Genomic DNA, 13,893 nt, shown 5'->3' with positions numbered 1-13,893 from the left:
TTTTCACTAGGAGGCTGGTGAAGCACTGGAATGGGTTACCTAGGGAGGTGGTGAAATCTCCTTCCTTAGAGGTTTTTAAGGTCAGGCTTGACAAAGCCCTGGTTGGGATGATTTAGTTGAGAATTGGTCCTGCCTTGAGCAGGGGGTTGGACTAGATGACCGCCTGAGGTCCCTTCCAACCCTGCCTGGGGAAGCCCATGTCCCTCCCGGATACAGTATCTGTCAGTTGTTTCTGTGGAGGGACAGACATTTGATGGGAACGGCTTCTGACTGGGGAGACACCCCTGTACATTGGCTTGAAGATGGCAGGAGAACCCCTGTGTGTGTGTGTGACTCTGGCCAGTTCCAGGTCCCCTCTCCATCCTGTTCTCCCCAGTTTCCCCTGCCTCTGAGAAAAAAATTCCAAGAGACTCAGATAAGTACAGGCAGAACAAATGAGGAGGGAGACCCAAGCACAAGAGGGAAAGTTTACCATCCTAGAAGAGACAGTAGTGCCTGTCCCATACTAAGTTACAGGATTATCAGGTATCAGTAAAGACCAGAATGTGACTTCCTCAAAGGGCAGGGCCATAATATCTTCCAATACTGGTAGTGGGATAGAAGCAGGCTATCACCAGTACTTTCAATGAATAGAAGTAGATCATTGCTGCCTCCTAGAGTATTGGCAGTCTTCCTCCCTGCATCTCCTCCTCCTCCCCCATTGGACTCAGGCTCGCAGTCATTGGCATCAGAAGGAGGATATGGGGAAGACCTATCCCTATGCTACCCCAAAAAATGGGAGAATGGAGACCCATTTTTCTCCTCAGGTGGAAACTCCTTCAGTTCCCCGAAGTTCAGAATTGCAACCCTCTTTTCAGTTATCCTCTCACTAGGTCAGAAATTGTAAACAGCCCTTGATTTCATGGATTTTCACATGGACATTCACCTAGCACACCTGAGGTTCATTGAAATATGACCCAGGAACCTCTGTGCCAACTGGCAGAGGGCACAGAGGGGCACAGGGTTTTTCAGGGAATCAAGTATATGGACAATAATTCACCAACGGATGCCATTTGAGGTCTCTGCTGAGAGCCAGTAGCCCACTGGTTGTCTAAATCATTTTGAAATGAATGTATGGATAATATTTAATGAGTTATGTACCTATACTGAAAAATATTATCAAAGCCTTGAAGTCAAGGCATGTAAACAGGAGGTGACAAACCTCAGATCAGTTTTTTCCGGGCCGGGAGTAATAGACACTTATGTCCCTGGCTTGTCATAGTGTTTCATCCCGTTCACAATATAGGTCTGTTTGCATACTGAACCAAAATGCTAATCAAGAGATTATGAAATCTTTGAAAGAAGATGTTTACAGGAAGAAATAAAACAGCAGGAGGGGATCCTTTTACAAGTAAAGGCAATGGATTTGGGGGATATATTTGGGGAGGGGTGAGGTAGAGGTATCCCTATCTGTTTCCACTGAGGAGGCCAGAGGATACAACCTTAGATACACCTGGGAAGCAGCACGTGAAAGTCAGCCCTGCCAGTATTGGGTGCTCCCATTTGGACTCTTGACTGTGCCAAGGGTTTTCCCTTAAATAACGTCAATGATGGCAGCTCACTTTTGCTGGCAGGTGGCAGCCCTGTGTCCTTACTTGGATGATTGGATCCTAAAAGAGTGATCTTACCAGGAAACTCGGAAAGCAACTGCTATGCTTCTGGACCTGTTTGAGAAGCTGGGTCTCAGAGTGAACCTGGAGAAGTCTACTCTGGCACCAACACAGATCTAGTTTATTGGGGCAAAGCTGGGTGCTGTGTCAGCTGGGTTGTGCTTACTTAAACAACGGTTTTCTAGGCATTTGTAAACTCATGAAGCAAATCTGGATAAGCACCTGGGTGTCTGAGAGATCTTGACTGGCCTTTTTGAGTCATATGACCGCAGGTACCTGTGAGTGTGTCGATGGGGTATATACACCAGGGGCACATGCAGTCTTGACTTGTCAGTCTTGGTTCTCCAGAAGGTTTTGGACTCCCTTGCCTGATGGGAGGACAAAGGAAAGAGATGTGTGTATTTTATTCAGTTGCCTGAGGACAGGAAATACAGACTGCGCATGCTGTCCTCATTGGTTGGGGGGCCCATATAGTGGGACAGGTAGCACAAGAGACATGGTTTACTCAGGAGTCTATGCTCCACATCATGTTGGACTTCCGAGCAGTCACGCTGACCTGTGAACAGTTCCTCTCTCTCATTCACATCCAGCCGGTCCAGGTATGATTAGACAAGATGATGTGGTGCATTTCATTAACAAGCAGAGAGGGGCATGCTCTTCACAGCTCATGCATATCTTTGCAGATTGTTCTGAATGCCCTCCATCTGCCAGGAGTTCAGAACTTCCTAAGCAGATATGTCTCCATAGAGTACAGGGCGGAGCTTTGTGGCCAGACTCTACTTGGAAGTATTCCAGGTGTGGGATAGCCTGGTCACAGATTTCTTTGTGTCAGGCATGTACAAAAAGTGCAAGAAATTCTGCTCCAGAGTGGGTTGCGGTCTGGGCATGCTGGGCAACACTTTCCTCATATGATGGTCAGAGGCTGTATGTGTTTCCCCTGATCCTTTTGTTATTGAAGGTACTAAGGAAAGTCAGGCAAGGCAAGACAAGACACGGGCTATTTTTCATAGCGCTGAGTTGGGCCCATATTGTTGCAACTACATCTACTCTGTTCTCACACCATCATGATCCTTATAGTCTGACGACCTGCACATTACAGGCCACAGAACCTCACCTGCAGACTCCTGTAATAGACCTGTAACTTCTATCTGAGTCACTGAGATCTTCAAATCGTTGTTTAAAGACTTCATAGGACTTTGGGCACCTACCCCTTTTAAGAGGGATGCTTCTTGTGAATCACCTGAAATGTACTACATGGAGGGACAAGTACTTGAGTAACCTTTCCTCCTTCATCTTGTAATAACTGGAGTTATCCTTCTTTGAACCCCCTCTGCAATATCCTTTTTGAGGTGAGGTAATCAATATTGCACACTATCTTCTAGATGAGATGTCACCATTGATTTACATACGGACATTGCAGTTTCCATATTACTCTGTTCCTTATACACACACATTTTTTTTCACTGTATATTGAGTGAAGGTGGTTGTTCAGCTGTCCATGGTAACATCTGGATCCCTTTCTAGACTTGATACAATTAATTTAGAGCCTTTTACTGTGACTTCTCATTTTCCTTCCAATGTACGTTACTTTGTATTTTTCAACATTGAACTGTACTTGCCGTTATTTAGCCCATTCACTTAGCTTGATTAGGTCTCTCTGAAGTTCCTCAGTTTCCTCTGAATTTGACTATCTTTGTGTCATCTGTAGATTTTATTATCTCACTGCTCACTTCCCCTTTCCCAGCCATTTAATATATTAATCAACAAGTGGACCAAACATGGACACTTGAGGCACCCTGCTATTCAATTTTTATAATGGCAAAAGGTTGACCATTTATTCCCACACTTTTGGTTTCCTGCTCTTGGCTAGTTTTTGATCCATGAGAAATACATGGTGATTAGTTTCTTTTGAGGACCCTTCTCAGGCCTTTTGAAAGTTGAAATAAATTAACTAGTTCTTCTTTGAGCGCTTATTCATTTCAGTTCCATTCTAGGTGTGTGCCTGCGCACGTGCGCAGTCATCGGAGATTTTTGCCTTAGTGGTATCTGTAGGGTTGGCAGTGGCGTCCCCTTCAGTGCCGCACTCATGTGTCAGTATATCAGGTGCTGCCAGCTCTGCGCGCTCTCGGTTCTTTCTTAATGCCAGTAGTGATTAGTCGGAGTGCCTTTCCTTGCGTAGCAAGGGCTAGTGGTTTTTTGTCTTTACTGACTTCGAGCCTTAGGGCCTTGTAAATAGCTTGTTTATAGTAGTTAGTGTTAAGTAGTTTAAGTGTAGTTGTAGTTAGAAATTAGAGTCCCAGCGGGGCATGCCCCGGTCTCCCGGGTTTAAGCCCTGCATGGACTGTAACAGGCCTATGCTTGTAAGTGACCAAAGTAGTAGCTGCCTCAAGTGCTTGGGGGGAATCTCACATGAGAGAACTGTTGTATTTGTAAAAACTTCCAGCCTCTCTCTCAGAGCGGGATATTCGTTTATGGTCTCTCCTCAAGGAGGCCACCCTTCATCCGGCTTCCGTGCCATCCTGCCAGGACTCTCGGAGTACCTTGGCCTTGATGTGCAGTGTGCCCCAGCACCAGTCTCTGCCCAGCACTGTTCCCTGTCGCTGGTGCCCAAAAAGAAGGCAAGAAAGCACTGCTCTTTGGCACCAGGCAAGAAGGGCAATAGGCAAGGGACTCACTTTGGGCTGCCTGGTCACTCTGGAGATACAGGTTAGTGCCTCCCTGGTCGGGGCCATTAGCCCCTTAAAAGTCCATGACTGACTCCTGGGAGTGACATGGGACCTAAACCCCTGAGCTGCTGACACCTTCAGAAGCTCCGCCGACTCTAAGAGAGCTAAGGTCTCTACCCATAACTACAGTGCAGCACGTGCCACAGGAATTGGCAAAGGCTCCTCACGAGGGCAAACTAGCCACTAAGACCTTTCAGGGGGCAGTGGAGCGCCACCAATTCCCCCGAGATGAAGTAATGCTCTCCACCTCCGAGTTGCAGATTGCCAGAGTTGCAGGACAGATCCTCTCTGCTTGCTTTTGGTCACCACTATCACGATTACAGTCCCACCATCTCAACACGGATCACCTAGAGGGAGACGTTGGTCTCCATACTACCGGGACCGTTCACCCTGCTACCAGTTGTCCTCTAAGTGCAGGTCCTGGTTGCCTATCCTGAGGGAGTGCTATCCGTCATGTCTCCAGTCCCCCTGGCACCAGTCCCCTCGCTCTGGCATCATCTCAGATGGTGTCAGTCAGCAGACACAGGTATTGACAGCCCCATCATGGTTGAGGGGTCTGATATGCCTTCCCACCGGTGCTGTTGATCCACGGAGTCCTCGTGAAGATCAAACAGGACATGGCTAAGGTTATCTTGATAGTCCTTGAGTGGCCTCTCCAATACTAGTTCGGCACGCTGCTGGAAATTTCGGTAGCCGCTCCACTGCAGCTACCTCTCCGGCTGGACCTGCTGTCCCAGGACTATCCTAACCTGGAGGTGTTGCACTTGTTGGCGTGGCTACTGCATGGCTGAATGTGGAATAGCAGGAGCGCTCGGCCTGGATTCAACAGGTCTTGGTGGGTAGCAGAAATTCCTCCACCAGAGCAACTTACTTGGCCAAGTGGGAAAGGTTCATGTGGCTGGGCTTCGGAACTATGTGTTCAGGCTGAGCAGTTCTCATTGCAGGTGATCGTAGATTACCTTCTGCACCTCAAACTTTAGAACTTGTCCCTGTCATCGATCAGGGTCCACCTGGCAGCTATTTTGGCTTTCCACCCTCCATTCCAAGGCAGGTCGGTCTTTGTTCATGATGTGACGGCCCGGTTCTTGAGAAGTCTGGAGCATCTCTACCCTCACATCCGGGACCCTGTTCCTCCCTGGGTGTTGAATCTTGTGCTGTCGAGACTCATGGGGCCTCCCGCCTAAACTCTGGCTTCCTGTTTTATTTTTCTCTCCTAGAAGGTTCATTCCTAGTTGCAGTTACGTCTGCCCGCAAGGTGTCTGAGATCATGGCGTTTACTTTGGAACTACCCTATATGGTCCAGTTGTGGCTGCACCCAGCATTCCTGCCCAACGTAGTTTCCCGAATTCGTACCGGCCAGAACATACACATACTGGTAGTCTTCCCGAAGCCTCATAAAGGTGAAGAGGAATGCAGGTTGCATGCCCTGGCTGTTAGGGTGGCGTTGGCCTTATATAGTGACAGGACAAAGCTGTTTCGCAAGTCAACACAGCTGATTGTTGCGGTGGCAGACAGGATGAAAGATTGCCCAGTTTCTGCTCAAAGGATTTTGTCCTGAATCACAGCCTGCATCCGATACTGCTACGAGATGGTGAAAGTGCCTCCACTAGCGATAGTCAAGGTGTCCTCAGCTAGAGCGCAAACATCAACAGCAGCTTTCTTGGCTCAGGTGCCAATCTAAGAGATCTGTAGAGCTGCTACCTGGTTGTCTGTCCACATGTTTATGTCCCATTATGCACTACTCAGCAGGCCTGGAATGATGCTGGCTTTTCCAGAGCAGTGCTGCAAGATGCAAGACTGAACTCTGAGCCCACCTCCATTGACATTGCTTGTGAGTCACCAGGACTGGAATCAACATGAGCAGGCGCTCAAAGAAGAAAAGACGGTTATCTGCTTCTTAGTAATTGTTGCTGTTTGAGATGTGTTGCTCATGTCCAATCTGTTACTTGCTCCGCTGCCCCTCTGTCGGAGTTGCCTGCCAAAAGGAACTGAGAGGGCATAGGGCTGGCAGTGCCTGTTATACTGATGCATAAGCGTGGCTCTCAAGGGAGCGCTACTGCCAACCCTACGGATACTACAAATGCAAAAATCTCTTGACAGCTGCGCACGTGGGTGCACATACACCTAGAATGGAATGGACATGAGCAATACATCTCAAACAACAAAAGTTATGAGAAAGTAAGTATCCATTTTTCTCTTCTATTCACTGCTTTATTTTGATGTATAAAGAATTTTAATACTCGTGAAACATGATTTTCTGTTGTAGAAACCATGCTGGTGTCATGATCTTCTGGATGTTTGGTTAATGTGTATTTACTCCTGGGGGAATTCTGCGCTAAGTCTCCCTGCAGATTCTCTTTACTTTCTGCAGAAAATGGTTTCTGTGGGGAAGCAAAGAGAAGCTGCACCAGTGTTCACTCACCTCCTCCCTGGGCTCCTCTGTTCTGGCAGCCTAGGGAGAGGTATCACTGGGGTGGAGGGTGTCAAAGTTAGACTCAGGACTCAGTTTGTCAGACCACTCTGTTCTATTAGCACAGCGCTCTGCTAATAACACCCAGATAATGTGAGCACTATACAAGACCCACACTACCTCAATTTATACACATAAAAGGGAGCGAACTTGACTAGATAACAAAGGGAGCAGAACTGACAAATTTACCGGAGCCTAGACATACATAGTTAATTTTCTTACTAACTTTTACCAATCTCCAGCTAATGGTTTCACCATTAGCTTAAGTGGACTCATTGTTTATGCCTTAATGTTTCGTTTCCTGACACCTGTATTTTAACATTCCTTACTTTTGCTTAAAGGTACATACAGTATTTCTTTAATCCTTTCTATTTTTACAATATAATTCATTCTACTTTCCCAAGGGGTGTGTGTGTCTGGGGTTGTCTTGGCCACCCAAGGATATTAGTCTTAGCTGGGCGGGGAGAGGTGGGGTAGTAGGATGATAGTGACTTGTTGTTTAATTTATCAGTTTGTTCCAAAACCTCTAATGATACCTCAATCTGGGATAGTCCCTCAGATCTGTCACCTAAAAAGAATGGCTCAAGTTTGGGAATCTCCCTCACATCCTCAGCCATGAAGAATGATGCAAAGAATTCACTTAGCTTTTCTGCAATGGCCTTATTGTCCTTAAATGCTCCTTTAGCACCGTTATCATCCGGTGGCCCCACTGGTTGTTTAACAGGCTTCCTGCTTCTAATGTACTTAAAAAAAAATTTGCTGTTACTTTTTGACTCTTTGGTAAACTGTTCCTCAGATTCTTTTTTGGCCTTCCTAATTGTATTTTTACACTTCATTTATTAGTGTTTGTGCTCTTTTCTATTTTCCTCACTAGGATTTAACTTCCACTTTTTAAAGGATGCCTTTTTGCCTCACTGCTTTTTACTTTGTTTAGCCATGGTGACTCTGTTTTGGTTCTCTTATTATGTTTTTTTTTAATTTGGAGGTATATATTTAAGTTGAGCCTCTATGGTGTTTTAAAAAAGTTTCCATGCAGCTTGCAGAGATTTCACTTTTGGCACCATGCTCTTTAATTTCTGTTTAACTAACCTCTTCATTTTTGTGTAGTTCCCCTTTCTGAAATTAAATGTGATTAAATGCAATAATATAATCACATCATTTTCAATTGTTTTGGTAATTTATTTCAAAATACTCATCAACAAATAATTGAAAATGATTATATTGTGTTATTTTCACAAATAAAATATGCAGAATTTTGAAGAGTTTTAAAATACTGTGCATAGAATTTTTATATTTTTGTTGCAGCATTTTTAATTTTTGTCATAGAAATCCCTCGAGAGTAATATATAATTATTTCTACATGTTTACTGGGCAAATATGTATTACCTACTAGTCTGTAAGTTCTCTGGCCAGTCCTCAAGCCTTTATAAATATAGGTATAGCATTTGTGGTCATCTAGATCTCTGGTAAAATATCTTTTTGCACATTTTTGGTAGTAGCTCAGCCATTTTATTCTTGATCTTCTTTAGAACTCTTGGATGTATACTATCTGTGACTCATTGTCTTTTGAGACAGTAGTATGTTCTAGCACGTCTCCTTCTGACACCTCAGTCTCTGTCAGTACCTTATCTTTATTATTGGAAAAGAGTAAATTTATGGTAGGTATTTCCCCAATGTTCTCTTTGGTGAAGGTTCGGTGAAAGAAATAATTAGCTCCTCAGCAATGTCCTTGTCTTCCTTAATTGCTCCCTGGTGATCTAGCAGACTCTCAAATTCTTTTCCAGGTTTCCCACTTCTGATGTAGTTAAAGAACGTCTTCATTTTTGTATCTTTTAATTATATGACCTTCAACATTCATTTTAGTCCTTCTGATTTTCCCCTTACATGTTGCTTGCTGTATTTATACTTCTGTTTATAGGCTTCACTATGGTTAGATTTCTAAATTTCGAAGGATTTCTCTTTGGCTTGAATAGTTTCTCTCAATTTATCTTTTAGCCATATTGAATTACTACTACCTGCTTTCCTGGTTCCCTTTTTATTCATTGGTACACATGCCCTCTGAGACTTTACAACTAAGGATTTTACTTCCTTTTCTTTTGTTTTGTTTGTATCTAAATTTTTCATGTTCCTTGGCATTTTCTTCTGTCATGTGCCTGATATTTAACTGGCCTAGGGCCTTCAGTATTAGTCTATAGCGATTCAGATAGATGAGTTTTTTACTCCCCAACAGAGTGATTTATATTCCAGACATTTTTCATTTTTTTTAATGATCAGAGTGTAAAGTTTTGCCTGAGAACCTATTTATTCTTGGTTGGCTGGAAAATTAAACTTTCTAGCTGAGTTGAACTGCTGTACTAAACTGCTGCACTAAAATGCTGAGGCGCACAGGGACAGAAAGCAGAACTGAGTGGGGAAATCAAGAAAAGGAAAAGAGAAATTAAGGGAAAATGAAACAGAAAATGGAAACGAGGGAAACTCAGAAGAATAAAATCTGTACCTCAAGAGATTATTCCTTTTGTCTGTCAGAAGAGCTTTCTCATGAATAGCCAGTGAGACAAGGGGAAGTGTGGGAGCAATAGTGAATGTCCAAATGACTGAGCCCAAGGTAGGAAAACTGACGGTTGAATTTCAAACATGGAAAAGTGTAAATGCTGAATAAATTCTACTTCCTAAAAGTAACATTTCACACACCTATTCCCAGTGATAAATTTATTAGACTGTAAAAATCAGTTTTGTATAGATTTTTTTTTTAAATCTGCTGCTGTTACAAATAACACCTGGGATTACTATAATGGAATGGGAAAAATAGTTTTTTAAAATTTATTTTGTGTATTTGATAGTGCTCTTGTGTGTATTCAGTTTCACCTGTTTGCATCGGTCTTTTACAAAGCAACAAGGCAGGGAAAGTATCCTTTTTTAAAAATAATGGAATGTGATTGTAAAACCACAGAAATTGGCAGGGACAGGTATAGTACCTGAAATTCTTGACTAAAATGACTATTTTTTAAATTGATGTACCTTTTTTTCACACATTCATAGATGACTGTCTTTTCAGACAGTTCCTTTCTCCCAGCTGTGAACCATTTGCAGTATGCATTGACTGTTAGATCTATAAATTCGTTTTTTTCTCCTAGAAACAAAAGGAAATTATTTTTTATCTTTACAATTCAGTAGAACCCCGTTTATACGTTCCTTCATTTTCTGGCTCTCCGTATTAACCAAACAGCCAGTGCACACAGGTCCAGAAGCAGCAGTCTCTCCTGAGGCAGCTGGGTGGTGCTCCAGCCTTACACTTACCCATTCTCCGGGTTATCCGAATTTTTGATTATCTGATGTGGCTTCCGTCCCAGTTAGATTGGATAAATGGGGTTCTGCTGTATGTAAATTGCATAGAGAGACTGGCTGTCATGACACAGTTTCCCATTCTTGTCACATTTGTCAAAAGTAATCCACGTTATTTGTCAGATTTAATCCAGTTATTTCTTTGGATTATAATCAAGTTGCTATGCATTTGTGGCTAACACATGTTTAGTGGTAGCTTTTAGCTGCTCCATTCAAGGATCAGAGTCCCATTTATGGTAGGCACTGTACAGAAGCATAGTAAAAAGAAAGTCCTTTCATCAAAGAGCTCTGCTCTAAATGTAATCTAATTTTATGATGACCATACAGGCCCATACAAACACACCTAGTTATTTACAAAGCTAGGGGGTTCTTATAAAACCTTATTTAAATAAAAATATTTAGTTTTTTTAAGTTAAATCTTCAACAATACCATGAACCCAAACATTGTGATGGAGAATATTTACTAGGAAGTGAAATGGACAAGAAACAGGTGAAACAGAAAAGTTAATACTACGAGTATAATTGACGTATTATTGTCATCTATTGCTCTTTGGGGCAGGAACTGTCTGTCTGAGGTTTTTGCAGTGTCTAAAATGATAGTGCATTAATTCCTGACAGGGGCATTTATATTCTAGCACAATAGAGTTAATAGCAACAGTACTATTAAAGTAGTGTCAGCAGGACCCACCAGAGATCGTGGCCCTGTTTGTTTAGTGACCGCAGAAAGCTGTGGTAAGAGAGTCATTGCTCTAAAGATCTTAGTCTATAAAGAAAAAACATAAGAAGTGTTGGAGATAGGGAGAATAATACTTTCTATTTTACACATGACAAACCGAGTCACAGAGATTAAGTGACTTTTTTGCAGTCACAGGAAATCTGTGGCAGAGCTGGCAATTGTATTCGTCTTCTAAGACCCAGGCTCGTTCTTTAACCACAAGTCCATCCTCCATTATTTTAACCATTTATACCTCTTATTTTTTTCCACTGCAGCTTGGATAACTTTATGAAAAGCAGCAAATAGTATCATAAATGGTAAAAAATAAATAAATAAATAAATAAATTAGTTTTTCTAATTTTACTTTTAGTAATCTTAAGTGTTAGTAACTGAGGAAGTGGCATTATTTTCTTTAAATGTATATATGGCCTTCCTTTTAGTTTAATGATTTGTGAATTTACTACTCGGAGATTTATATCTATATACAGTAGCAGGTCAATGGTGAGTTCAAGCCAGCAGTACACTAATCATTAATAAGCACAACTAGTATTTCACACGCTGACTCAGACCTTTTTTCGAAGAAGAAAAGTCTTAATGGAAGCGGAGCAACCAGAATCACATTGACCATTTTTTTTTTTTTTTTAGGAGATGGAACTAGGTGCAGTCTATTACACAAGCTGGGTTTCTTCGTGGAAGATTGCATTTTTAGAGGTTGTCTGCATTAGGAAATAGCCCAGAATAGGTATTATGCAGTAGCTATTTCACACTAGCTTACCACGTGGACACTCTTATTCTGCAGTAGGAGACCCTATGTGCTATTTATCTTTAATCCATTTTGGAAGTGCAGCTGTAATACAGAGAAGTGGATTAAGTGGATAATATTTAGGAAATGGGTTGTTAAACTCACAAAGGCAGTTTTAGTGTGGAATAGGTGTCCACGTGCTGAGTTAGTGTGGGTTATTGTGCTTTTAAATTCATACGCTAGCATATTTTGCAGTAGCTTTCCTGTGTATGGAGGCCCTTAGAAGGTCCAAGTTCCACCCTTGCTCATTATGGGATTTGACAGGGTCTGGCTGATAACAGTATGGGTGAAGTGTTATTCTTTTTATTATTATTAATGGAGCACTTTATTCAATAAGGAATCAACCTCTGGTCATATAACACTATAGATCACTTGGAATGGGGCACTAGTTGGGACAGTCAGTGGAATTTACTTACGGGTAAACTCTAATATAACGGAATTTATCAATGTTTGTCAGAGAAACACCAGATATTTTCTGGTCTTCTATTAAAGTACTAACTGGCTCATATGTACTACTTTTAAAAATCACATAACATCATTAAAAAAATGAGGAGTCTGTAGCACCTTAGAGACTAACAAATTTATTTGGGTGTAGTTACTTTTCCAAGAAAAAAATTAGTAGTGTTCATCTTGAGTGAAAATCTAAATTATTTGGAGCATGATTTGCTGTCTGATACTTACAAAATGCTTTTATTTTTTCAATGAGGTAATTCAGATAGTTTCATAAAAAACATTCTATGTGCAAGCACAAACACATGAATTCATTTCTGGGCTGAGATCAAGGATGAGAAAAATTTGAGTCCAAAAGTTCTTTACTAGATTGGATTGAAATTAGGGATTTGAAATGGAAGTATTATTTCCACTTAAATGATTCACTATCGTACTATGAGATTGTAAACTATTAATGATTAGTATAATTAGTTGTTACTGTAAATCTTCCTGAAGTTGTCAGATATAACACTGCAGCTCAGATCTTTCTTCCTGGTTTTGTGTCACAATAAAACCATGTTGTATTATAGCTGCACTTATAGCATATACATATTCAGAAATAAAACTTAGTGTATAAGGTATGACAAAGATATGAGAAGAACCAGTTTGCTAAATCTTGCAGGAGGAAAACCCCCAAAATATATAACTTAGCTTGATAAAAGATAGGTTGCCCTCTCTCTACACACACTTTGTAGCTTTGACTTTTGACTCATTACTAACAAAGTTGAAAAAACTTGCATCACAATAAAAGGGTTAGAAATAGTAATTCTACATATAACAACATCTTAACTGCTAATAAATATTGTTCTGTCCTATCTTGAAATGACCAGTTTATGACTAAGTATCTACATTTGAGTAAAAAACTGGTTCATCAATATAAAGATTGCATTGGATGGCGGTCATGCCTCTTCCTCCCTCCCTACTTCCTAAACCCCTGATGTGAAGTCAAATGTTTATGGTAGCTTTAAAGAAACATTGTCATAGTTGGTATCTCCAATATGTAACCCATCTTTAAAACAAACCATTTTTTAAAGTGATATACTTCTGGAAAAAAATCTTACCACAGTGAAGGCTGGTTACAGTATTGTTAAAATTTCAATATTGATGGGTAACCTATCAACCCTATATCCAGTATACAGGATTTCTTCTCTGCTTGCTTTGTTTTTCAAAGAAATAAGAGTTTGAAAGATGGAGAAATTCAGCTGTCCAAGTAAGCAGACTGCAGTATTCATAATAAAAGACAAGCCTATACATCTGCATGCAAAAATATAGTTGGCAGTTCTAATCGTAGGCCAAACATCTTTGAAGGTGTCTATCTTAATTTAATCTTTAATTGATTCTGAGCAGGTCTCTGAAGATTGTTTTATTACAGATTTATGAATCGCTTTTGTTTAATTCGCTGCAGAGCAACAAGACTTAAGTATTCCTTCGAATCAGCATCTGTTTTCTGTATGTATTGCTTAATAAAACTTCTTAAATTTGCAGAGCATGGAGAGTATGATCCACAAACTGTAAGACCAGGAAGTAGATACAGTCATGTGCAAGAAGTACAGGAGCGACTTAACTTCCTACGGTTAGTTTCGAGTAACTTAAGTCATTTTCTCTAGAAGGCGAACAAATTCATAACTTAAACTTCTGAAATGGAAAGAAACAATTATGTTGAACTCTTTGTTTCTTTTGTACAGTTCCGGCTTATTGTA

General features: G+C 41.3%; 1 protein-coding gene across 4 annotated transcripts in view; it reads left to right on the top strand.

Moving 5' to 3' along the window:
- Nucleotides 1–13,893, top strand: part of USP9X (ubiquitin specific peptidase 9 X-linked) — a 211,555-nt gene that overhangs the window by 92,526 nt on the left and 105,136 nt on the right. For all 4 annotated transcript variants that reach the window (XM_032795781.2, XM_032795782.2, XM_032795784.2 and 1 more), the window contains one exon: nt 13,679–13,766. In XM_032795781.2, the coding sequence (XP_032651672.1) occupies nt 13,679–13,766 (88 nt within the window). The remainder of the gene's footprint in view (nt 1–13,678; nt 13,767–13,893) is intronic.

This window comes from Chelonoidis abingdonii, chromosome 1 (genome assembly GCF_003597395.2).
Source record: "Chelonoidis abingdonii isolate Lonesome George chromosome 1, CheloAbing_2.0, whole genome shotgun sequence".
In the NCBI taxonomy this organism is placed as follows: Eukaryota; Metazoa; Chordata; order Testudines; family Testudinidae; genus Chelonoidis; species Chelonoidis abingdonii.
This window is presented reverse-complemented; position numbering and strand designations above follow the sequence as displayed.